At 41.6% G+C, this 27,348-nt stretch overlaps 1 protein-coding gene across 2 annotated transcripts in view; it reads left to right on the top strand.

The window, feature by feature from the left end:
* The window catches only part of dnai1.2 (dynein, axonemal, intermediate chain 1, paralog 2), a 238,483-nt gene extending 220,198 nt beyond the window's left edge, over positions 1 to 18,285 (top strand). For both annotated transcript variants that reach the window (XM_069924099.1, XM_069924097.1), the window contains 2 exons: positions 5,862 to 6,047; positions 17,431 to 18,285. In XM_069924099.1, the coding sequence (XP_069780200.1) occupies positions 5,862 to 6,047; positions 17,431 to 17,532 (288 nt within the window). In that variant the 3' untranslated portion in view covers positions 17,533 to 18,285. The remainder of the gene's footprint in view (positions 1 to 5,861; positions 6,048 to 17,430) is intronic.
* The last annotated feature ends 9,063 nt before the right edge of the window (positions 18,286 to 27,348 follow it).

Below are 27,348 nucleotides of genomic sequence, written 5' to 3'. Positions count from 1 at the left end.
TTCCTTGTCTTCATCTGTATTCACGATTGGTGCATAGACACTGACAAATGGGGCTTAATGAGAGGAAAGCGCAACCTCATGATACGTTAATTGATTCCAGTGGGTAGGGTAAGGACGTTCTTCAGAAGAGCAGTTTTGATTGCAAAACCTTCTCCATGGATCCTGTTGTCAGTCTGTGGTTTTCCTTTCCAAAATAATGTATATCCAATTGCTGCTTCCTGTAATGAACACTCGTCTGCAAGCCTGGTCTCACTGAGTACAGCAATGTCAATGCAATTACAGCGAAGTTCAGCCACCCGCGAAAGAGATGATCTGCCAGCCATAGTTAGGTAGTCAGATGGTGTTGTGGGGCAGGCAGTGTTTGAGGTACCTTTTCTAAACCCCTCCCTCATTTGAGGGTAGGGAGTGTAATCCTAAAAAGGACTGCTCAGTCACCCTAGATGCTGCTGGACATCTCTGCTGCCCCAAGTACAGAGACAAACAACCATTGGTCCAAGGGCTGCCTTCATGCAGGTTTGTGACTATAACTGCCAGTGTCATCTCCACCTCTTGCTTCGCCACTCCCACAGGACTTGATGAGTTGGGTTAACTGAGATGAATCACAAAACAGAAACCTATGCATGATGGAGTTTTAAGTGGAACAGCCATTGCACACTCTCTCAGCAGAAGAGACCTTGATCCAGTGGCACAGACATCAGTTACGGTTGGAGATCTCTCTTGGTGCATTGGATGACCAGGACTTCTAAGTATCTTGTCATGCTCTTAGCGCTCCACAGTGCCTGATGGGCCTCCTTTCTGGACCATTGGACTATTAATCAGTCTCTTCTACTCAATCCGCCAGGGACAGACTTCACACTCTAGGATAGATAGATCCTCTACCCTCAATGAGGGTTGAAGGCCCATTGGCTATCCTCACCTGGTTTAGCCAAGACGGTTTACTGGGGTGTGGCCGCTGCACATACTACAGCTACTTGGAGCCACAGGTGAGAGCTAAGCATCAGTTAGGGACCAAAGATGGACGAGCTCCCCCCCAATCAGAGGTGCTACCCTTTCCCAGACACCCCATAAACCCCACAGTCCATGGTACCCTATCCACAAATGTTCTTGGAATTCAGGAGTCTGATAGCTTGGGAGAAAAAGCTATTGCTCAATCTGAATGCAAGAGCCAAAGTGCTGCAGTACCTCCTACAAGATGGCAGAAGGAAGAACAATTTACAAGGGGTGTGTGGATTCCTTCACAATGTTTATTGCCTTTTGCCTGCATTGAGTGTTGTAGATTCCTTCATGGTCAGAAGAGAGCACCCAATGATGTTTTCCGCTGTCTTCACCATCCTCTGCAGGGTCTTGCAGTCCGAGGAGGTACAGCTTCCAAATCAGGCAGTGATACAGTTGCACAAAATGCTCTCAATACACCCTCTGTAGAACGTAGTGAGGACGCAGGGTGGGAGATAAACTTTTCTCAGCCTTCACAGGAAGTAGAGGTGCTGCTGGGTTTTCTTGGCTATGGAGCTGGTGTTAAGGGACCAGGTGAAATTCACCGCCAAGTGCACTCCAAGGAACTTGAGACTCTTGACAATCTCAACGATGGAGCTGTCAATGGTCAGTGGACTGTGGTTCACCTGGGCCCTCTTGAAGTCAACAACCATCTCTTTTGTTTTTTTAATGTTCAGATACAGGTTGTTGGCTGTGCACCAATCTGTTAGTGACTGCACTTCATCTCTGTACACCGACTTGTTATTCTTACTGATCAAGCCCACCATGGTTGTGTCATCAGCAAACTTGATGATGTGGTTCGAGCTGTGTTTACCTGCACAATCGTGGGTCAGCAGACTGAACGGTAGTGGACTAAGCATGCAATGCTGGGAGGCCCCTGTGCTCAGTGTGATAGTCTTGGAGGTGCTGTTACTGATCCGGAATGCTTGAGGTCTCCGCGACAGGAAGTCAAGAATCCAATCGCAGAGGGAGGTGTTTAGTCCCAGCAGGCTCAACTTCCTTATAAAGTACTGTGGTATGATTGTGTTGAATGCTGAGCTGAAGTCAATAAACAGCATTTGAACAGATGAGTCCATTTTTCCCAGGTGGGTGAGGGCTAGATGGAGGGCAGTGGTGAAGGCATCATCCGTACAGTGACTGGGTCTGTAACCTTTTCACATTCGCCACTACAAAACACAGCACCTTGTCATTTGGAGGAGAAGCGGTCTTCTTCACTACAACGTCATTTTTTGCCTCAAAGCACTCATAGAAGTTGTTCAGTGTGTCTGGGAGGGAGGCATCTCCAGTACAGGCAGATGATGTAGTCTTGTGGTTGGTGATGTCTTGGATGCCCTTCCACATGCATCGCATTCCTTGCTCTCCAGGATGTGACTGTAAATGTGCTGGCCGTGTGCATGCTTTGCTTCCCTGATGGCTTTAGACAGCTTGGCTCTTGCCTATTCCTACTTTGTCATCCACTCTGAAGGCAGTGTCTCGGTTCCTGAGCAGCAAGCGCACCTCCACTGTAATCCACGGCTTGTAGTTGGTTCAGGTTATGGTGATCTTGGGCACAGAAACCCTGTCAGAACACTAACTGATGAAGCTGGTCACTGATGCCATATACTCCTCCAGATTAATACCTCTGCAGGTACACAATCCTTTATCCAGAACCCTTGGGGGACAGTGTGTTCCGAATTTTGGATTTTTCTGGATTTCGGAAAGTCAGATTTAAGCCCACCAAAATTGTGCTTCTGTATCCACCCCCACCGCCTTCCAGTGGCACTGCCATCTCCCCCTCGCCCACTTGACTTGCGCTGCTGGTCTCTCGCCCTCGCCCGACTGACTCGCGCTACCAGTCTCTGCCCCCCGCCCGCCCGACTCGCACTGCCGGTCTCACACACACACACCCCCCCCCCCCCCCCCCCGACTCGCGCTGCTGATCTCTCTCCCCACTTGCCGGATTTTGGAAATTTCCGGAGTTTAGATGTCCGGATAAAGGATTGTGTACCTGTATAAGTATTCCTTTATTTACAGTGAAAAATATAGCAATCCCACAGACCACAAATATTATGTGTGGTGGAGGGAGGTGTGGAGGGTGGGGGTGTTGTAGTGGGGCGCTGGTAAGCTTGAGTCTTTTCTCAGACAATCAACATAACTTTTGTTTCATTTTGGTGGGAAGAAGACATTTTGAGAATTATAATTTAATTCATCAAGTTTACAACATTTTACATGTTACTAATTTATTCCATCAGAATATCTGTCACATCACCACAGGCCGTCTATAGCAAACCCACAAACCACAGATTTTGAAATAGTGATCCACCGGTAATAAAAGCCCAACAATACATGGGAATGCTAAGGTTTCATTATAGAGGGAGGTAGCTCCAGCATTTCATCCTGAATATTGTAAAGGTGTATAAATTCAAAACACAAGTCAGAGAAATTATCCATCAAAATATGTAAACAAAGATTTGATGATTTGATGTAAATGTTAAAAAGAGAAAATAAATTAGGGGTTTCCTGCTGCATCTTTGTTACTTTCAAAACTTGATCACTTCCAGAAAAAGATTGTATTATTCTTCTGCCAGCTCCAAGATATAGATTAAGTTTGCCTGAATAAAATCAATCTGCCTCCAGAAGACCTCAATATATAGCTAATTATGCAAACTCTTCAAAGAGAAAAGATGAGCAGACAGAAAATCCAATTTCAGTTCCAATCCACTTAATGGACTGGTCTCTTAAAACACAATTTCACTTCAGTAAAAGGCATTTATTTCACTATACATGTAAAATAGAAGATGAGCAGGCAGGGAGGATTCAATTTCACTTAGATATTTACCTGATTTCTCTATTTAAGTGAAGATAAAAATAAAATGCTGTAATTAAGTACAGTCTCTGAGAAGTTAAAATTTGAAAAAAATTGAAGGAATACAATATACTGTAATACATTTACTATATTGTCACATATAACATGTACATACGGTAATCCCTGTAACTGTCGACATAAGAAATTATTCACTATGAGGCAGAAAGAGGGAGTGGATGGGCAGGGGAGGTGAGTTCTGAAAGAGGATGAAGAGAATTAGTTGGGCAGATGTCAGAGAGCAAGCAACATGGGAGTCAGTCAGATTGTTGGGGGAAAGATATGGGATTTGTTGGGTGGTGGGAGATGGAGTGGGGAGGGTTGGGTGTTATGGTGTTAATGGGCATAGAGGCAGCCATAATTTGAGGTCTGCTATGTATTTACAAATTCAGGATGGATATTTTACAAATAGAAAATAGCAGTAAATAGACAGCTGTCTACTTAGTCATGCAAAAGTGGCTACAAACACTTCAATCTGATTATTGATCTGGGAATTGATGAGACAATGTTTTGGTGAACTTGAATATAGGTACTAATATTTGTCCATGGTCTCTCGATCCCGATTGCGTACCCACCCCTTTGCAAAACCAACTACTCAGAAAAAGTAGAGACAAGGTCAACCAAAGTCAAACTCACACCACAACTTTACTGTTCACTGTTTACCTTGCATCATCTCTATCAGTGGTTCTCAACCTTTTTCTTTCCACTCACTTATCATCTTAAGTAATCCCTATGCCATAAATGCTCTGTGTTTACTAAAGGATTGCTTAAGATGGTATGTGAGTGGGAAGGGAAGATTGAGAATCACTGCTCTAGACCAAATTGTTACTGAAATATTTTGCTTGAGAAAAATTGTCATTGGCCCATTTCCTTTGGAGTTATGAAACTGTGCACATAATGAGTCAATGAGGTACGATTAAAACAGTGGTTTTCAAACTTTTTCTTCCCACTCGCATACCACCTGAAGCAATCCCTTACTAATCACAGAGCACCTATGGCATAGGAAATACTTAAAGTGATATGCGAGTAGAAAGAAAAAGTTTGAGAATCACTGATCTATATTGTAGTATGGATTAAGATTCATAATATATTAAAAAACCTTTTATGCTAGATGATGAAGCATTCATCTTTAAAGCACCCAGGGAGATTTTTAAAAAATTTCATAAGTTATAAAATTCAAGTATCATACACAGCCTGTCATAAGTAAAATTAGATCTTTATGAGATGTGACTTTAACATTGACAATTTTTTGAGGCCCAGACAGATTATCTGCTGTGTGTAGCACTGTATTCACCAGAAAGAGAGACTGCCAAGTCCTGTCACTCAGTGACATGCATTGCAGTCACTCCTCAATCAGAGGAAGACAGCAAATGGAAAAAAAATGAGCATTCCACCTCTTTAAGTTCCACTCACCTATCTTTGCCTCATCAATAAACTTAGATACAATGCAGAAACACCTCAACACTTACTGCCCATTGACTTTTCCAATTTCAGGCAATATCCTCTGTTCTTCCCCTTTCTACTCCCCGTTTTATCCTCTTTTCCACACTACACCCCACCTAGCCCCTCAGTTCTCATACCTCTCCCAACCTCTTCCACCCACATTTCATTAGTGGGATCAACCGCAGTTCCATCTGGTCCAATTCATCCTTCACTTCTCCTCTATTATTTTCTATATTATCATTCTCACCTTAGCAGCTCTGCCTGCCTTTGTTTCCACTTATTGCCCTCCATGCAGCCATCTCCTGTTTCATCTGATTCATCTTCCTCCACCTGATTCCCTTGCTATCCTCTTGCATCTCTTTCCTTTGGTTTGACACCTGCCAATGAACTGCCTCTGTCTCTCCATCTGTCCATAATCCTTCATCCCTACCTATTTCACCAGTCCCTTACTGGCCTCTGTCCAATCCTCCCACTCCATCCCGTGTGTTCCTCCATCAGACTGTTTATTTCCTCCAGCTTCCGGCATCTACATTTTATTGGGTGGAAAGTTCAGTTGACCACTTTGATTTTTTTTTTAAACCAGGTTCACGTGTACGATTTAAATGTTAACAAATATGAACCAATCTGCGAGCAAGCTATCGTGAACAAGAAGAGAAATAAACTCACACATATTGCGTTTAATCCAACCCACCCTATTATAATGGTAGGAGATGAGCGTGGAGGTGTGACAATCTTGAAGTTGTCTCCAAATCTTCGAAAACAACCAAAGGTAAGAATTTCTCATGTAATGTGCTATAGAATGCCATAGTTTGTTCCAAAGCCTCTGTTAACTCCCTTAGCTCTAAAATATTTTTAAATGAGAATATTTTGTTTTTCCTGGGATGACAGTAGCAAATACCAGGGAATGTCTGTTTAAGGTGAGTGGGGGAAAGTTCAGTGTCGACAACAGAGATAGTTGTTTTTTTTTAAATATATATATGCACAGAGAGTAGTGGGTACCTGAAATTCATTATCAAGGATGGTGATGGAGGCTAGTACAATAGGGACATTTAAAAGGCTCTTTGACAACTACATGGATGCAAGAAAAATAGAGGGTTATGGGCATGAGGTAGGGAAGATTTAGATTGTTGGGTAGGCGCAACATCATGGGCTATAATGTTCTATAGTCTATATTTTTTAAATATGTTTCCAAGTTAAATATTAAGTGTGAATGATAATATCCCTAAGTTTATACTCATAGAGGAGCCTAGCCTAATTATGTGATGGCTCAGTGAGCACAATTCAGAATGACACCATTCATAACTGTCTCAGTAGATATTGTAATGGAATGAAGAGACCGTTCCCTTTTCCAACCCCTATGTGGTATCCACCTTCTGCAGCTGCAATGACAATGAAACATCATAACTAATGCCATTTTAATATCAATGATCAGCTCCTTATTTTTTTAAATAGTAATCTCTAAAATGCTCCCACAAAAAGAAACATCTACTTATATCCATTCCATCAAGACACCTCATGATCTCACGTTTCAGTCCCTCTGGCTGCCTTTGTTTCCACTTATTGCCCTCCATGCAGCCATCTCCTGTTTCATCCGATTCATCTTCCTCCACCTGATTTCCTTGTTTTCCTCTTGCATCTCTTTCCTTTGGTCTGGCACCTGCCAATGAACTGCCTGTCTCTCCATCTGTCCATAATCCTTCATCCCTACCTAGTTCACCCTCCCTCTCTTCTCAACTCCAGAAAATAACAAGCCATTCCAGATATTGGGTGTTCATGCAAAGTCTCAACCAAAAACACCAAACATTCCTTCCTTCTCCCTAAATGATGCTGCTTAACAAACTAAGCTTTGTTTAATAATATATATATTTTTAAATTGCTTTTCATTCAATATATTAGTCTTCTTTGAATTGCTCTTGTTACGGAGTCTAGAGTCTAGAGGACCCCAAAACCAGCAATAGATATGCACCACAACACAGGGTTACTTAAACAAAAGTAGTTTTTAATTATATTTGAAGAAGAAAACAGAATTGAACTTTAACTTATTACTTAACCTACCTAACTACTTAATCCCCCCTCTAATACTAAGCTCAGGTTTGTGTCATGTATATTTAAGATTAGAAAAGTTCTTTGGATAACAGTCCAATCTCATTGATGCAGGCAATTCTTGTACTGTGCACAGAAGTTAGCATTAACAAAGTTCACCATTCTTTGGTGCTTAACAGGCAAATGGTTACCACTCAGGAGGGTTCTTGCTGGTTTTCAGAGAGAGATTCCTTTCCCAGGACATCTGCAACTGATTCCTTTTTAATCAGTCTTGCTGATGAAACTTGCCCCCTTCAGGGTTCTCCAGATGATTCTCTTTCTTTCAGGTCATCTTTCAGACTGCCAATCTCCTCCTTTGACCAGGCAGCCTTCCAAAGTTTGCCATATTGTCCTTCTGGAACTGATTTCTGTCTCCTTTCTCTCTGAGAGCAAAACTGTTCTCCACTGCTTGCAAAGATCACATGCTCTCCCAGACAAGCTGCTGTCGATACTGTGTTTTAAAATGTGCGTGTGCAAGCTGCTCTAGCAATTCCTCCCAAACCACCTCTAAATAATCTGTCACACTCTTAACACATTAAAATCTTTCCATACATAAGAAATCATGATTACTGATGTGGTTTCACCAATGCCTTATATAAATTTGAAGTATAAATTATGTTTCAGCCTCATAAATTTGGTACAAACCTGCCTTCCTTTGTATTCTCTTCTGCAATGAGTACACAATAACATTATGTTAGTTTTCCTAATTAATCACTGTTCTTGCACAGTAGCCTTTTGAAAATTAGGCACCAGGATATACAGGCCCTTCTGCATCACAGAATTCTGCTTCTGGGCACAGATCCTGGAGCACATCTCAAATATGAGTGAGGTTATGTTGAAGGGCAATGGCAGAGTATTAAATACAGCAATATAGTTTTCTCAATTATGGCATTTATTTTAACATTTCTGAGTTACTAAAGTTTGAAAATAATTTATATAATTTTGGAAAAACTAAATCAAAATGATATTTATGAAAGACTATGCTTTTGGGCTGACTTGCACCCCAAATGTTAAACCAAGCAGGTACACTGAATACAGAATTGTCATAGAGCCAATGTGTTATGCAGCTCAGAGGCACGGCCTTCAGCTTAACACATCCATTCATATCAAGATGCCTTCCTGAACTTGTTCCATTTGTTTGCATTTCACCCATTTACCTTTCCTATCTATTCACCTGTCCCAATACATTTTAAATTACCTGCCTCCACCACTTCCTCCAGCAGCTCATTCCATATACCTACCTCTCTTTGTGTGACCAACCTATTTCTCAGGTCCCATTTAAGTCTTCCTCTCACACCTTAAAACTATGTCTTCTTAGACTCCCCAACCTGTGGAGAACATATAAACTCCTTACTGATCATGCCAGATTTGAACCCAAGTTGCTGGTGCTAACCACTACACTAATGAGGTATATGAAATCATGAGTAGCAGAGATAAGATGGATTGTCACCATCTTTTTCCCCAAGGTAGGGGAATCCAAGAAAACATGGATTTGAGGTGAGAAAGACTTGAATGGGTCCTACAGTGATAATCTGCAGAACCCCTGTGACATAAACCTTTAAAATACCCATGCCCATCTGCTTTCATTGCAATCAGCTGCATGTGTTTCTTTTTAATGACTGACAACAGCTGAACACAGTTAATGATCTTCAAATCCTCCGGGTAACATCTGAGTCAGAAATAGAATGGCTGCAAGGCAGAGGCCTTAAAGGGGCAGACCACCAGCAAGGTCGAGGTCAGAAACGTGGAGCGAGGGCTGGGATCCAAACAAGGCTGAAACGCAGGGCTCTGAGACTTCCCTTACCATCCACATTACTGGCAAATGTCCAGTCACTGGAGAATAAAATCGGCAATGTGAATGCAAGGCTACTTTTTATCAGAGATACATAAGACAAATCTCAGTTGTTTGCCGCACTGAGACCTGGCGAACAGAGAACACACAGGACATCGCTATCTGACCAGACAGTTTCACCATTCATAGACTAGATCAGACCTCAAATTCTGGAAAAGGGTGAGGAGACGATGTGTGCTTATTTGTTAATACTGGGCAGTGCACGGATACTAGAGTCATGTCGACCTCCTGCTCCACTGCCTCACAGCTAATCTCGATTAAATGCAGTCCCTTCTATCTACCCCAAGAATTCTCATCAGTGACTCTCACCAGAGTTTACATTCCCTCCCGATGCCAATTACAAACTGGCACTTACAGAGCTGCACAATGTGGTTAGTAAACAAGAGTCAGCCCAGCTTGACGCACTACAAGTCTTAGTCAGCAACTTTAACTGGCCTGTGTCAAGAAAACCCTGCCTAATTACCACCAGCATGTAACCTGCTGTACCAGAGGTCCCAGCACCCTCGATCATTGCTACACCAAGATAAAGATGTCCTACTGTTCTTTCCTGTGACTACACTTTGGCAAGTCTGATCACCTGGCTGTGCTCCTTCGGCCTTTATACAGAGAGGCTAGTTACTTTCTGTACTTAATATATATTCCATGTACATCATGTTTTTTTATGTTTCATTATTATAAAATCAATAAAAAGATTGAAAAAAATAAATTCTCCAGTTGCCACAGTGGGATTCAGAAACATGCCACTTGATCAATTATGCTGGCCTCTGAACATTGGTCCAGTTAAATATAAGGAAAGTTCAATTTTTATTTCTCTCATTTATTCCTTTAAATTCAGTAATTAATTAAGTTTTACTGTTATAATTTGTCACAGAAAAGTATAATATAGAAATGTTCCCCACCGGTTATTTTATCCTTTTCAATTTAATACCAAGTAAGAATTCTTCAATAATACAAAGTTAAAGCTGAATAAAAATAGCAAATAAATAGACAGTAAAATATCTTTTACAGGACAGCTAGAAGGTGGTTACAGGAGGCAAAAGAAAAGTTACAGGATTTCCTCAAGTCAGCAGATTGAGTGGTGGTTCAATAATTCTGCTAATATCTGAAAGAATACACTGAGGCTGTCACATACTTTATCAAAATAGCTGTGGACGAGTGTGTCCCCACCAAATTGTGACGAGTCCTAAATGCCATAACCTGTTACAAAACAAAATCCGGTAAAGTACCAGACAGCAAAGCTTCGCTCCCAGAGGCAGAAAATGCCTTCTAAGCCTGATTTGGTGACAGTAACATCAAAGAACCACCCCTCCGCCTCCCCACATCCCCTGATGATTCCATCCTGTCTGTATCTAAGGATAACATGCATGCTGCCTTCAGAAGAGTAAATCCGAAGAAAGCATTTGGCCCAGATGGAGAACCTAGCCAAGTATTAAAAATCTGTGCTGACCAAATTACCAAGGTATTCAAGGATATCTTCAATATCTCATTCTAGCAGGGCGTGATACCAACCTGTGTCAACAGGCATCAATTATACCTGTGCGCAAGAAGAGTGCAGTATCCTGCCTTAATGACTATCAACAAGTAGCACTTACATCAACAGTGAGGAAGTATTTTGAAAGGCCAGTGATGAAATATATTAGCTCCTGTCTGAGCGGTGACATGGATACATTCCAGTTCACCTACCATAATAATGGGTCTTTGGCAGATGCGATCTCACTGGCTCTACACAAAGCCCTGAAACACCTGGACACCAAAGATACATACATGAAGATGCTCTTTATTGACTACAGTTCAGCATTTAACACCATCATCTCCACAAAACTGCTTAGTAAACTCCAAGACCTGGGAGTTAATACCCACTGTGTAATTGGATCATGGATTTCCCCACCTCCAGACCACAATCAGTGAAAAGTGGTTAAAAACTTTTCCTCCACAATCTCCATCAGTAACAGAGCACCACTGGGCTGTGTTCTTAGCCCCTGCTCTACTCACTTTACATGTATGATTGTGTAGCTCGGTATGACAATAAAACCCTCTACATATTGGCTGATGATAATGGGTTGTATAAAGGAAGGGAATGAGTCAGAATACAGGATGGAGATTGGAATTGCCTGAATGGTGCACCAACCATAACCTTGCACTCAATGTCTCCAAAGCTAAGGAGCTGATTGTTGACTTCAGGAAATGAAAGCCAGAGGTATACAATCCAGTGATCATTGGGGACCAGAGGTGGAGAGGGTAATCAAATTTTAGTTCTTGGGAGTCACTATCTCGGAGGATCTCTCCTGGACCCAAAAAACCAATGGCATTGTGAAAAAAGCACATCAGCACCTCGACTTCCTCACGCGTTTTTGGAGGTTTAGTATGAAGCCAGAAGCCCTGGCAAATTTCTACAGAGGTGTGGTGGAAAGTGTGCTGACCAACTGTATCTGTATGGGACCATCAATACACCTGAACGTAAAGCCCTCCTAAAGATAGTGGAAAGAGCCCAGGACATCACAGGCAAAACCCTCCCCACTAAGGAGTGCATCTATAAGGAACACTGACACCAGAGAGCAGCACCAATCATCAAAGATCCACACCACCTAGTTCACGCTCTGTTCTCGCTGCTGCCATCAGGAAAGAGGTATAGGTGCCACAAGACTCACACCACCAGGTTCCAGAACAGCTGCTACCCCTCCACCATCAGACTCCTCAACGACAAACTCAATCAGGGACTCACTTAAGGACTTTTACTTGTGCACTTTATTGATTTTCTTTTTGTTCTGTCTGTATTGCACAGTTTGTTTACATGCGTTATCTGTTTACAGTTCTTTATTTACATGTTTTACGCTGTGTGCAGTTTATTTTTTGCACTACCAATTAGTGGTAATTCTGTCATGACCACAGGAAAAGGAATCTCAGGGTTGTATGTGATATCATGTATGTATTCTGACAATAAATCTGAAATCTGAATGTCCACGTGGGTTTCCTCCTACATTTCAAATACGTATGGAGTTAGAGGTTAATTGATCACATGGGCACATTTGGGCTGGAAGGGCCCATTATCATACAGTATCTCTAAATTAAAAAAAATAAAAATAGGTCCATCCTCAGCCTTCTTCGCTCCAAACCAAGCAATCCTAGTGCATCCAATCTCTCCTTCTATCCTCAAGCCTCCAATCCCAGCAATGTCCTTCTGATTCCTTTCTGCACCTCTATATCTTACTTTCTTCCTATTATGAAGAGTTCCACCTGAAATCACATCAATGACATGCAAGATGGGACCAAACTGTATCAAGATTGCAAGACTCAAAGTAAATAACACTCTGAGCTACAAATTAATGGAGAGAAGGTAACAAACTAGTGGCATTTAAAGTGGATTCATCACCTGATTCTGACGGGATAAATCCGAGATGAGTTATAGTAGCAGAAGTAATAGAGAAATGTTTTTTTTTGAGTAGGAGTAAAGTGCACAATTCTCAAGGATCCATTACTTTTCTTAATATGTATAAATGGTGAAAACTATGATGTACAGGGCACAGTTCCAAATTTAAGATGACATAAAATTTAGATGTTTGTGAACTATGAGATGAATAGGACAGCTAGGGAGCAGTAATGGCAAGAAAGATTAGATGTTTCCTCTCAACTCCATTCTCCTGTCTTCTCCCCATAACTTCTGATAGCCTTACTAAGCAAGAAACTATCAACTTCTGCTTTGACGACTTCCACAGATTCACCACCCTCTGACAAAAGATATATGCCTCCTCATCTCGGTTCCAAAGGATGTCTTTTTATTATGAGACTGAGCTCTCTGATCCTAGACTTAGCCACAACTGTAAATATGATTTAGATTTTATATTTATTGTACATGCATGTCATCACATACAATCCAGTGATTCATTTTCCTGTGAGCGAGGCAGAATTACTACATATTGGTAATGCAAAAAAGTCTGTACATAACATGCACATGTAAACAAATAAAGAAGTGAAAACTGTCAATAAATCCAAAAGTAGAAGACCTTAAACGAGTCCCTGGTTGAGTTTCTTGTTGAGGAGTCTAATTCTGGAGAGGTAGCAGCTGTTCCTGAACCTGGTTGTGTGCGAGCCGTGTGGCACCCATACCTCTCCTCAGGGTAGCAGCAAGAAAATAACTTGTGCTGGATGGTGTGGATCCTTGGTGATTGCTGCTGCTCTCTGACAGCAGCATTCTCTGAAGATGTGCTTAATGATGGGGAGGGTTTTTTTGCTGTGATGTCCAGGGCTGTGTCCACTACCTTTTGCAGAGATTTATGTTCAGGGCAATTGGTGACCCAACACCAGACCATGATACAGCTGATCAGCATACTTTCCACCACACAACTGTGGAAATTTGCCAGGGTTTCCGGTGTCATACCAAACCTTCCACAAACTCCTGAGGAAGTAGAAGTAGAGGCACTGATGTGCTTGCTTCATGATGCTTTTTAATTGTTGGCTCCAGGAGAGATCCTCCCAAGAACTTGAATTTTCTCACCCTCTCCACCTCTGTTCCCTCCACTGTACACCTCTGATTTTCCTTTCCTGAAGTCAACAATCAGCTCTTTGGTTTTGATATCATTGAGTGTGAAATTGTTGATGATGCACCATTCAACCAACTTTTCAATCTCCCTCCTGTATGCTGACTCATCAGCCCTTTTTATGGTATCAACATACTGAGCCACACAGTCATAGGTGTGAAATAAGTAGAGCATTGGGCTAAGAACACAGCCCTGAGGTGCTCCAGTTCTGATGGAGATTGTGGACATGTTCTTACCAATCCTCACTGATTGTGGTCTGGAGGTGAGGACATCAAGAATCCAATTACACAGTGGAGTGTTATCTAAATGTATTTTATAATTACAAGAGTCTATAACTGTCTCTTCTGTTATCTCCAACCTTCCTGTTCTACATTCATTGCCTTCTCTGGATAATACCGGTTCAGACCTGTAATGGTACAGAACTGTAATGGTACAGAACTATAATGACATAGGTACAGAACTGTAATGACATAGGAATAATTTTTCAGGTACCAATGTCCTGTTAAATATCTCAAAATGAATAGCCAGGGAGTCCACTCACACATGAATGACAACAGCTACTAAACAGGTAAAGACAGACAAGAGACATCCATTACACATGCTGGAGGTAGACTCTAAACCCATTATAAATGTAAAAAGGAAACACTTGTTTATCTTCCAAGAATGGTTTTCTCTAAGATAGCCAACCTCAAAAAGGATACCAGGCTCAGAAATTACTTGTAAAAAGATAAATTTGGAATCAGAATTGCAATATTAAAGGATTAAACATTGGTCCTGGTTCATACCTCCTTACCTATGCTCTATACCATAGATCACAACCCTATTTCCAAAGTGGGGCCTCTTTCCTTGAATTGCCCTTCCTGTGGACTCCACTCTCAATCTCCACTCTCTTTACAGCATTATCAGTGATTGTACAGTATTTCCCACCAGTTCTCTCCACTCTTCACAAGTATCATATGTCATAATGGCTTGATGGTTATGTTTGCTCATACTTTTTGTTATATTTCTCCAGTTTTCAATAATGCAATTTTTGAAATTATCAAGTTTATTTACCAAGGTATTTATATTACTGGGATTAATATAATTTGAACTTGCATTCCTCAACCGGTGAAAATCCTCACATGTTTGCATTTTCTCTCCTATATTCCTATTATTATTCCTATATATCTCTCAGGTAAACTTAGAATAACATTTTATTGTACTGAACCCAGAGCCATTGCCCCCATCTATGAAGAATGTGTTTTGATTAAAGTTAAACAAGTTATGGGTATTTTTTTTTCAAAACATTGTGATTTAATGTTGAAGCTTGGCTGGTTAATTTTGGTTGGACTGCTGTATACATATTTATGTTTCTACGTTTCCAAAAATACATACCAACTGATTTTTGGCTACTTTATTGGTAATTGCACACAAGCCAAGACTAACATTGGAAAAGAAGGTTGATTTTTCAGTGTGTGCAGAAGTAAAAGATATTTTACTGTCTATTTATTTGCTATTTTTATTCAGCTTTAACTTTGTATTATTGAAGAATTCTTACTTGGTATTAAATTGAAAAGGATAAAATAACCGGTGGGGAACATTTCCATATTATACTTTTCTGTGACAAATTATAACAGTAAAACTTAATTAATTACTGAATTTAAAGGAATAAATGAGAGAAATAAAAATTGAACTTTCCTTATATTTAACTGGACCAATGTTCAGAGGCCAGCATAATTGATCAAGTGGCATGTTTCTGAATCCCACTGTGGCCACTGGAAAATTTATTTTTTCAATCTTTTTATTGATTTTATAATAATGAAACATAAAAAAAACATGATGTACATGGAATATATATTAAGTACAGAAAGTAACACAGCATTTTATATAAAGCTATTATAATCAGTACCAATATCACTAATCACTTCAAAACATTGAATGAATTAATGATATGAAATATTTTATTATAATATATATTACATATAACCATATAACCATTTACGGAGTGGATAATATATATATGTGTATGTGTGTGTCTGTATATCATATAAAATCCCTTCTATCTAGACCGGAGTTGTATTTCAATTCATGTGAATAAATAAAAGTCTAGACTAAAAAGGCATTATCAACTATCGTATTACTAGAGAAAAAAATAAGATAGATTTCAGATTTATATCATGGCTATCCCTCGAGGTAGAGGATGATGTCCTTCGTTCCGTTGATCCACAGAGCAAAGACGCCTATGCATGTATTTGTTTAACATGTACTTGATGTTGCACTCCAAGAAGTACACGATACTTTGCAAATCAACCAACTAATTCCAATTGCATGGAAATCACAATGGTTTGTTGCTTCCCCAAAACCCAGCAGCAATAGATATTCATCAAGACAAGTAGTTACTTAAACAAAAGTTGTTTTTAATTATCTTTAAACATGAAAACAGAATCAAACTTCAACTTATCTCTATTAACTTAACTAACCCAACTTAACCCCCTTCTAATTCTATGTAATGTGTGTGTAAATTTAAGAAAAATTATTTAGTTCACGGTTCAATCTCATCCAAGTTCACTGGTTGCAGGCAATTCTTAAACGGTGCACAGAATTTAACATGTATAAAGTTCACCAGGCTTTGGTGCTTGAAAGGTAAATGTTTACTGCTCAGGAAGATTCTTTGTAGGTTTGCAGAGAGAGATGTGTTCCAGGATTTCCACAACTGAGGTACCACCATTAGTTGCCTCAGTGTCTTGCTGTTGAAGCTTGCCCATCAGGGTTCTCCAGATGATAACCTCTTTCTTTCAGGCTACCACAGAGTTCCTTTCTATTCCCCTTATTCCAAGAGGAACATCAGACATATAGCACTTCCAGCCATCCGCCACTCTGGAGCTTCTGTTTCAGTTCCAACAAGCTTCTCTTGCTTGTTTCAGCTGTTCAGTCTCTCTCTCTCTCCATCTGTGAGATTCCAACTGCCAGCCACATGTCCTTCCCTCTCTCACTTGCAAAACCCCCTCCTTCTCCTGCAAACAGTAGGAGTTAGTCTTCTGCTCCCATCTGTAAACAAACCTCTCATTGACCTTTGAATGAGTACTTTGCAGAGTGGTTAGAAATGTCCAACACAATTGCCCTGACTCCCAACAAAGACAATAGTTTATTCATTTCAAGACATCATTTCAATTAGCACCTACTTGTGAAATATGCATAGCATTCTCCATAGTTTCTGTAAAGACACTGAATATGAATTCTTCAGTATTTCAAATGAGATCTGTTTTAAAGTGTGTGTGTGTATGTATGTAACCTACTCTAATTTTACCAGTTTATCTCCCAAAAACATTCCCAAATATTACATCACACTTCCATCGTCCGCCTTTACAGCCTTGATTTCAGAGTAACTTTATCCACCTGATCCACCGTTGATAACTTGGTTGGATTGTTCTTTGTCAGGGACCTCACCGCCATAGGTGACCCTACCAGGAGCATAGCTCCAGAAGGCATCACTCTCAGGATCACAAGTCACACAATTTTCTCTACCAGAACAAGATGACAATCCACAGAGAAAAGATTTATGTATAAAGCATATCATTCATTGATGTTCTCAAAGTAAGGAACCTGCCATCTCCTCCCACTTTTGAACTAGAAATAACTCCAGGACCACTACTGTTTATCTTGCGTGCTATGTTCCAAATAATTATGGTCTTATTTAATTTTAGGTAAAGAAGGGACAAGAAGTGCAAAAAGGACCTGAAGTGGAAATGGCTAAATTAGACAAGCTACTGGCTCTGGTTAGAGACCCTGATGTCAAGGTGACCTAAGTAACCTTTGCTGTGAGAATATCTAATCAACATTTCCTTAAACATCAATGGTCTTTATAGATATAATACACTCCCATCTACCTACCACTTTTAACAAATGAGCTACCCTGTATCTTTGATTTGTTAGCAAATACCAGATGAAGCTTTTACATTCAGATGTTGAGATAAAACTAATAGACAAAATACATTTATTACCAAATTTATATTTCACCCATTAAACATTTTCATATGGTACTCTATGGAAACAATTGATATATATCTTAATTTTGGTGCATCTTGCAAGTAAAGTTTTATATTTTATTTGAATGGCTCTAAATAAATAAAATCTTTGGGTAAAATATTCTATAAATTGTCAAGCAGATCATTCTTCCTTTTCTACAATAATACTACTATTAATGTATCAATGAATTAATTCCATATTATTTAAGCTTTTATTCTAATTTCATTTGCTTGTGCTCTTGTGATTGCTAAAGGAAGTTGGTGATATTGTTCCAATGGAATGTCAGATTTGAATTAACATTTTCAAATGATGCGATGTGACCTGCTGAGTATTCCCAGGATTTATGATTTTACTTTATATATCTACCACATGCAATATTTTCCATTTGATTCTCCACAGTTTATTATCAATTATTTTATTTTGAGGCTCAACTGAAAGTTCCACTTATATTCGGTAGGCTGCAATCCAACTAATGATTACTTACCCTGTTTCCCTCATTTATATATCGGTATTAATAAAAAAAATCTCACTGACTCCAGCTTGACTTTTTTTTCTTTTTTGTTAAACACTAGTCCTCTTTGCACTAGTTTGCTTTCTGCATTTCCAATCTTGAAGGGATGCAACCCAAAATTTTGACTACTGTATTCTTTTCCCCCCCACTGACACTCCTCACACCACTGAGTTCTTCCAGCAGAGTGTGCTTAGCCTCAGATTCCAGCATCTTCAGTGTGTCTCAGTGTGTAATGATAAGTAATTCTGCTAGTTTCCAAGCAATGCTTTTTTTTAATATATATAAGCGGGACATCTTGAAAGATCAGGAACCTAACACATAGCTAACCTTCTGTTTTCAACCAATTCTTTGTACAATATGGAAAGGTGACCATGCTGACTTGAGCCACAACAAACCTCTTCCATAAGAGCAAGCCTGACATAAACTAGCCTTTTATTTCATACAACATAGAAGTCCACAGCATTTGATAACCTAGAATTTCCCTCCTACATAACCCTCTATTTTTTCTCAGTTCCATGTTCTTATCTCTTTATAGATCCTATTGTATCTGCCTCCACCACTGTTGTCAGCAGTGCATTCCAAGCACCTACCAGCCTGTGTGAAAATCTTACCTCTTACGACCCCCCTGAATTTTTTTCCCAATCATCTTAAAAGTATGTCCCTCATGTTAGCCATTTCAGCCCTGGGAAAAAGCTTCTGGCGATCCACATGATCAATGCCTTTCATCATCTTGTACACCTCTCTCAGGTCACCCCTCATCCTCCATTACTCCAAGGAGAAAAGACCAAGTTCACTCAACAATCCACATAAGGGATGTTCTCCAATCCTGGCAATGTAAATATCCTCTGCACCCTCACCAGAGCATCCACATCTTTTCTATAATGAGGTGATCAGAACTGAACACAATATTATAAGTGGGGTCTAACCAAGGCCTTATATAGCTGTAACATTACCTACAGCTCTTGAACTCGACCCACAGTTAAGATGGTTAATCCCACAGTTCAGTCAGACATTACCTAAATAGTAAACACCAAGTGGGATTTAGGATTAATTTTTTTTTATTATTAATAATGCAAGGGCCAGAAAATTAAAGTTGGATGTCTATCTAACATCATGTATCCAGAATATGATTGTTTACTCAGGTCAGACTAACTCCAGATGTAACTTCTGAACATTTTGATGCGAGACATAAAGGAAATCATTCTGAGTTAGTGTTAAACCTTATTCAGTGTCCTCTAATTAATTATTTGTGTGACAGACAACTAAAGATATCATAATGTGACAACAGTAATTTATGAATGAAACTTTCTGCTCTTTATCTATTCTGACAGAATAATTTTTTAACTTATACTGCAACTTTGTGATTATTCTGTCTTCCACACATTTCATCCGTCATGACTTTGGTAAAATTAGAAAAAAGTGCCAGAGGTAAATCACTATAGCAGAACCTACTCAGAAATTGGGTTATATTTTATGTGGTCAGCATAGATGAGAATTTTAATTTTGCATCAAGTCCTGAGGTCACAGAACTAACGAAACACCATTCTAACCAACTGTCAATGTCTGAAGAGTGCCATGAATTCCTTCAGCCCCTTTCTAAAAACATGTTATCATTTCTAGGTTCTTGAGTTATCATTTTCTTTGAATGATTTTTTTTTTAAACTGCATATCTGAAATAAAAATAGAAATTGCTAGAAAGACCTAGCAGAGATGGTGTCTATGGAGCAAAAAGCAAAGTTAATATTTCAGGTTGAAAACTCTTTGTAAGAACTGGAAACAGAGAAAATTAAAGTTGCAGAGAAGGTGAATAGGGATGTACAAAGGATGATAAAGGGAATACCTCTGATAGAGTATGGCCAGAACTGCCATAGAGATAAATTGTAGAGGTCATCTGGTTACTTTATATAAAAAAAGTTATATCAAGTTAGTTAGAGACAATTGACTTTGACAAATTGATCCAACTAACATAATACAGCATCTCATATACTCAACTGATGCTGCATTGACTGAACTGTGGTGACTGGATTTACTTTTCGATCAAGATATGTTATTGTCAGTCTTCAGATTTGTCCCTAAATCTATAGATATATGGAATATTGTGGCCAAGGCCTCTAATTTTCTCCCTTACTTCCTTCAGCATTGGAGACGACATCCCATCTATAAGTGCGATACGCTCTATCAATGACTCCAAAGCCGTAGAAGGAAGAACAACAGGCTTTTTAACACTTTAGAGTTGTAGCCAGCCCAATTCCAAGTGCTTGACTGAGAACAGGGAGAGGAAGATCGATCTTTATTCCAGGGTCACAAGGGGAGGAGTTACCAGGAAGCGAGTCACCACCGGGGGAATAGGCCAGCTACCCATTGACAGACAAATATACACATATTTGTATCACTACATTCACCCCCTCTTTTAAAACATAACCCCTCCAGGTTAAAAGTTCTAAAGGCTCAGCTGGTTGGGTGGTCTCCTTTGCCTCTACGACTGGTGAAGTTCCACCAGTGGTACAATGGTCAGCTCCATTGCTGATCATGTGTCTTGAGGCTGGGGATGGAGGGCTGGCACCATAGGAGATGGGCTTGGCAGCATGTGGGAGCAGTTGTGGTCGGAGCAGCTGGAGCAGGATCCAGGGTGTATGGCATGGTGGGTAGGGGTGGGTCCATGAGTTGCACCGAGTCCCTGGCGAGGGTATTCTGGGTGATGCTAAGACCTGGATTGAAGAGGATGGGGAGTGGGCAGGGGTCTCCGACATGCGCCAGGAGCCAGACGGGGACAGTGTCCTCATGGTCGTCCAGGTACACCACATAGGCATACTGGGGGTTGGCATGAAGGTGTTGCACCTCTTTGACCAATGGCGCATATTTATGACCCCTGGCATGTTTCTGCAGCAGGATGGGTCCCAGGGATGACAGCCAAGGTGGTTCTGGTCGCAGACTTCCTGGGGAAGGAAAACATGATTTTATGTGGGGTTGCAGTGATAGTGGTGCATAGCAAAAATCGAATGGCATGGAGTGCTTCTGGCATGACTTCTTGCCAGTAGGACATTGCCAGGTCCTTGGATTTGAGAGCCAGGAGGACAACTTTCCAAAATCTGGCCATTCCCCAGGGGTTGTAATTGGTTGTCCTACTAGTGGCAATGCCTTTAGCCAACAGGTATTGCGACAGTTCATCGTTCTTAAAAGAGGCCCCTCAATCACTGTGGATGTAATTTGGGTACCTGAAGAGGGTAAATATGCTGCGGAGCACCTTTATGGCGGTGGCTAAGGTCATGTCGGGACAGGGGATGGCAAAAGGGAACCTGGAGTACTCATCAATGACATTCAGGAAATAAACGTTCCTGTTGGACGAGGGCAGGGGCCCCTTGAAATCAATACTGAAATCAAAGGGGCATGTGGCCTTTAGGAAGTATGACCTGTTGGGCTGGAAGAACTGTGGTTTGCACTCTGTGCAGACCCGACAGTGTCTAGTCAATGACCTGACATCCTCAATGGGGTTGGAAAGGTTCCGTGCTTTCATGGAGTGGAACAATCTCGTGACTCTGGGGAGGAAAAGGTCATCATGGAGGGACTGGAGGTGGCCTTGATGCGCGCTGGCACACGTCCCCCAGGATAGGGCATCTGGGGGGTCGTTGAGCTTGCCAGTATAGGATGTCATAATTGTAGGTGGAGAGCTTGATTCTCCACCTCAGGATTTTGTCATTTTTGGTCTTACACCCCAATTTGGTTTTGAATATGAAAGCAATGGCTCATTTGTCTGTTAACAGGGTAAATCTCTTCCCAGCCAGGTAATGAAGCCAGTGGCATAGTGCCTCAATGATGGCTTGCGCCTCTTTCTCAACGGAGAAATGCCTTGTCTTAGGACCATGAAGGGTATGGGAAAAAAATGCTACTGGCCTGTCTGCCTGGTTGAGAGTGGCAGCCAGCGCAAAGTCAGAAGCATTGCTTTCCACCTGGAACGGGATGGATTCGTCCATGGTATGCATTGTGGCTTTGGCAATGTCTCCCTCGATATAGGTGAAGGCTGCCTGAGCTTCTGCCGATAAGGGGATCTTACCAGGGGTAGGCTTTATCAGCACAGTTGGGCACCCATTGGGCATAATAGGAAAAGAACCCCAGGCATCTTTTTAGCACCTTCAGGTTCTGCGGGATCGGGAGTTTCATAAGGGGACACATGTGTTCGGATTGGAGGCAACAACACCATGTACCACAACACTTTGTGGGAGGGTCAGGCAAGTTGGGCTAAACACACACTTGTCCTCCTTGTAGGTCAAATTGAGGGACTTGGCAGTGTGGGGGAATTTGGCATGGTTCGCGCCATGGTCCTGCTGGTCGTGGCCGCAGATACATTGTCTAGGTAGGGGAATGTGACAATCAGTTTGTGCTTGTCCACCATCTGATCCATTTCTCTTTGAACTATGGAGACACCATTGGTGATTCCAAAGGGTACCCAGAAGACCCAGAGCCTGCCATCCACTTTGAATGCGGTATACTGGCGGTCTCGTGGGTGTAGGGGGAGTTGGTGGTTTACCGACTTTAGGTCAATGGTGGAGAGCACCCTTTAATGGGAGATCTTATTGACCATGTTGGCGATCCGGGGAACGAGGTATGTGTCCAGCTGCTTGGAGCGGTTGATCATTTAGCTATAGTTGAACACCATAAGGGGTTTACTTCCGCCCCTGACCACCAAGGCTAGGGCTCTCGATGGGCTGGAGCTGTGCACTATGACCCCTCCGCCAGGAGTCGCTGCACCTCAGACTTCATAAATGCCCTATCCTCAGCACTGTAGCATCTCCTCTTAGTGGCTATGGGCTTACAGTCAGGTTCTCAAGCAATGAGGGTGGGGGGGTTGGCTGCTGTGGGGGGGAGGGGTCTGTGAGTTGGGGGTTATATACAGTGATGGGTAGTTGGGGGCCCCCGAATGCTATGACATTCCTGAACTGGCTCTGGAATTCCAGCCCCAGAAGGATTGGTGTGCAGAGCTGAGGCATTAGCAGTAAATGGAAATTGTCATAATGTTTACCATGCACCGTTAACGACACAATACAATACACGTGGATCTCGACAGACTGATCCTTTGCAGCCATTGATATCGTGCCGCTCGTTGGACTGACATGGATAGAGGGTTTATGAGGTGTGTCTGGGTGGATGAAGCTTTCAGTGCTTCCACTGTTGAACAGGGATTTAGTTTGTTCCCATTTACCTCAATCTCCATTATTGAGTGAGTGATCGGGTGAGGGCTGCCCTGATCCACAATGATGGACGCCAGTACTGGTCACCATCGCTGTTGGAAGGGGAGCCAGTTTGGTAAGATGGTGGCCCCCATGTTGACCATACGGTCACACCAGGAGAGTTAGATGAAGACGGCAGAAGTGATGTTGTCCACGATGGCAGAAGTGAAGTCAGGTAAGATGGCGACCCCCAGGTCATGCACGTGGTCAAGCTGTTAGAGGCCGGAAGTGATGTCATCGCTCCGCTTGGCAGGGAAGGCTTCGACTTACATACTCTCTCGTAGTGTCCTTTCTTCCCACATCCAAAGCAACTGGCTTCTCTCGCTGAGCAACGTCGCCTGGGGTGCTTCTGCTAGCCGCAGTAGTATTTTGTGTACTCAGTTTTGGTGGTAGCGGTGGCACTGGGGTCGGGGCCTCCCTGTACGGAGGCAGTCTGTGACGTCGTGTCCCATAATGACTGTGCCTGCAGCCCGCACGTGGAGGGCCCGGTGCCACCAGCGATGGATTCAGCGTGGCGGTGGTGGGCTGAGTCTAGAGCTCTCTGCAATGGCAGCTTGTCTTCCTCTAGCAATCTCTGGCGGATGTAGTTGGACCTCACCCTAGCCACACAGGCATCTTCCACATCCTTCCACATTCTTCTCTAGCAAAGTCTGAGGGGTGACACAGTATCTCAACCATGCCCTCAGATCAATTCTACTTTTCTTGCAACCTTTTTGTTTTTCAGTTTGTGGATTTTTAAAATATTTCTTATCAGTATTTCTTGTCCTCTCCCTTTGTCGTGTATTTCAATTTTTTCTTCCCCTCTGAACTTTCTGTAATCACCCTGGGTCTTACATATTTGAAGAACCTGGTATCTATTGTATGCTCTTTTCTTTCCATTTTACTCTGTTTTTGTCATCTGTGGAGCTCTGAATTTAATCTCTCTGCACTTTACCTTCATGGGAATATACTGAGATGTCCCAAAAGGTCTACTGATGAAAGGCTTTTTTTCATTAACTTTGTTCAGTTTTGCCTGTCAAACTTTTTTCTCAAATTACACCGATTGTTTTTAAAAAGGCTCTTAAATTACTTTTTGTTTTCATGGAGTTCTCTTATTATTAGTATTCTCAATCCTTTTCCAAAGGTATTTGAAACCTGATGATATAACCATATAACCATTTACAGAGCGGAAACAGGCGATGTTGGCCTTTCGAATCCGCACCAGTTCACTGATTTTGTGCGCCCTCTTCAGGCATTGGTCCCAGTAGATCTTCATTCAATAACAATGGGCGAATTATCTGAAGATTGTTTTCTGGAGTTTGTCCCATTATATTTGCTCTACTTGGTCTTAGTGACGGGAGATTTGTTTGAAGTTTGTTCAAAATTTTATGGAGTGCAGAACCCAAGACAAAGTGAGTTGCAGGAGATTTCTGGAGATTTACCCATTAGCCATTACAAAGGGAAGCTTAAGTTGAGTGGGCATTGTAGCAGTGGTCAGTGTCAAAGTGGGACTTAGAGGCTTTGGCTTGAAAGGTTTCTGCATTACAAAAGCTGAGGAAATAGTGAAGGTGTTGGCAGTGACAACAGCCCTATCGAGAAAACAACTTCAGTGAGAAGGCAAAGGTAAGAGCATGTGAGGTAAGATCAGTTATTTTTTCTTATTGCAGAGTAAACAATGGGAATGGCAGCTCAGGGAGTGGTAAACTCCTCTTGTACAATATAGGAAATCAGGACTCCACAAGTGATGATTTTGCCAGCTCTTTACAGTCTGCATTGGGAATCTAGAGCAGGAGCTAGATGAGCATCAGATCATTCGGGAGGAAGAGGAGCTGAAGGATAGGAGTTACAGTGAAGTTGTCACACGTAGGAGGCAGAAAGTAGGTAGCTGGGTGACCATGAGGTAACCTTGTGGACATTCAGCTTAAAAACGTATATTGTTCTGGATATTTTTGGAGGGGGTGGGGGTGACCTACCAGGGAAAACTCAGTGGTCAGGTCTTTGGCACAGAGTTTGACCCCATGGCCTGTAAGGGGAAGATGGAGAGGAGGTGAACTGTAAAAAGAGGGGATTAATTAGTTAGTGGAACAAGTTCTGTGAACGTGATCAAGACTCCCAGGTGGTACGTTGCCTCCCAGGTGCCAGAGTCAGGGGTGTCTCAGATCAGGACAATTGCATTCTGAAGTGAGAGAATCAGCAGCCAGAATATTGTGGGTGAGAAGAATGATAATGTCCACAAAGTGAATACAAGGTGTTAGGGGCTTGGTCAAAGCAAAGGACCTCCATGATTGCGATTCTGGATTACTACCTGTGCCCTTTGTTAATGAGACCAGAAATGCACACAACTTGATACGTGGCTAAGAAGATGGTGCAGGAGGGAGATTTTCAGACTTTTGGATCTTTGGCCTCTCTTCTGGGGAAGGTGGGATGTGTACTGGCAGAACAATTTGCATCTGAACTGGAGGGAGGCCCTTACAGGAGGGGTTTTTTTAAAAAATGCTGCTCTGGGGGTTTAAACTAGAATTGCAGGAGATGGGAACCAGAGCGCCAGTGCAGATGGTGGAGTGGTTGTGGAAAATGTTGTTGTTAAGCCTGTGGCCAAAGACAGAAATATGTGGGTTGAGTATGGAGGGAGTAATCCTCTGTGTTGCATCTATTTCAATGCAAGGAGTTAAAGGCAGATGAGCTTAGAGCATGGATCTGTATGTGGAATTATGAAATTGTGACCATTAGGGAGGGTTTACTGCATGAGAGGGAGCACAATGTTCTGGGGTTCTGTTGTTTTAGTTGTGATGGAGGGATGAAAAAGGGAGACAGGTCATTGCTGGCCTGTACAAATGTATCACCAGTGCTCAGACAGGACAGACTAGAGGGCTCATCTACTGAGTTTATCATATATGCCATCGTATAGGAGGACTCTATGTAGGTCAACCCCAGAATTTCCACCTAAAATTATGGCTTTGAGTGATGCCCTTTGTATAAGCCCACCCCTCACCGCCCCACCAAAAATGTGGCACTTACTGCAGCCAGGTGGATACTGTTAAAAGCAAATCACAATATGTAAATAATAAATTACCATGTAAAGATTCCAATTTTAAAATAAGCCACTGTTGTATCCTGTAACAGACCATTTAAAGCCTGTTCATAGCCAGTGGCAGTTGAACTGGACAGATGTACCCCACAGGGAAGCACTAAACTTCACAAATAACTAATTGGCAAGTGCAATATCACGTTGGAGCTGGCAGGAAGATGTCAGAGGTGTTGAGACTGCAGTCAAGGTATGGATTTGAGACCCAGCATATAGGATGACTGATTTTAAGGAGAAATTTTTAAGTTTTGGATTGTCCTATATGATGGCATATATGATATATGGGTGGAACTGAGGAATAGGAAAGGGAAGACCACATTAATGGGACTATATTATCATCTTCAGGATTTGAAGAAGTACATTTGTACAAAGATGTTAGACAGTTACAAGATACCTAAAGTTATGAGAGTAGGTGATTTTAACTTTCAACATACTGGAAGGGATTCCATTCTATAATAGGGCTGGATGAGTTAGACTTCATCAAATGTGTTCATGGAATTTTTCTTAATATATAGAGGTCCTAACTGGAGAGTGCGATATTGGATTTTCTATCAGAGAATGAGACATGGCAGGTGACAGGAGTGTATATCAGGAAACACTTTGGACCTAGTGATTAAAATGTCATTAGTTTTAAAATAATTAAATTAATGGATAGGTCTGGTCCTTGGCTTGAGATTCTAAACTGGAGAAAGGTCTAATTTGATGGTGTCATAAAGGATCTGGAAAGTGTGAATTGGGACAGGTTGTTTTCTGGCAAATGTATGCTCAGTATGTGGGAGGCCTTCAAAGGTGAAGC

The sequence above is a fragment of the Narcine bancroftii genome, chromosome 3 (assembly GCF_036971445.1).
Source record: "Narcine bancroftii isolate sNarBan1 chromosome 3, sNarBan1.hap1, whole genome shotgun sequence".
Taxonomy (NCBI): domain Eukaryota; kingdom Metazoa; phylum Chordata; class Chondrichthyes; order Torpediniformes; family Narcinidae; genus Narcine; species Narcine bancroftii.
This window is presented reverse-complemented; position numbering and strand designations above follow the sequence as displayed.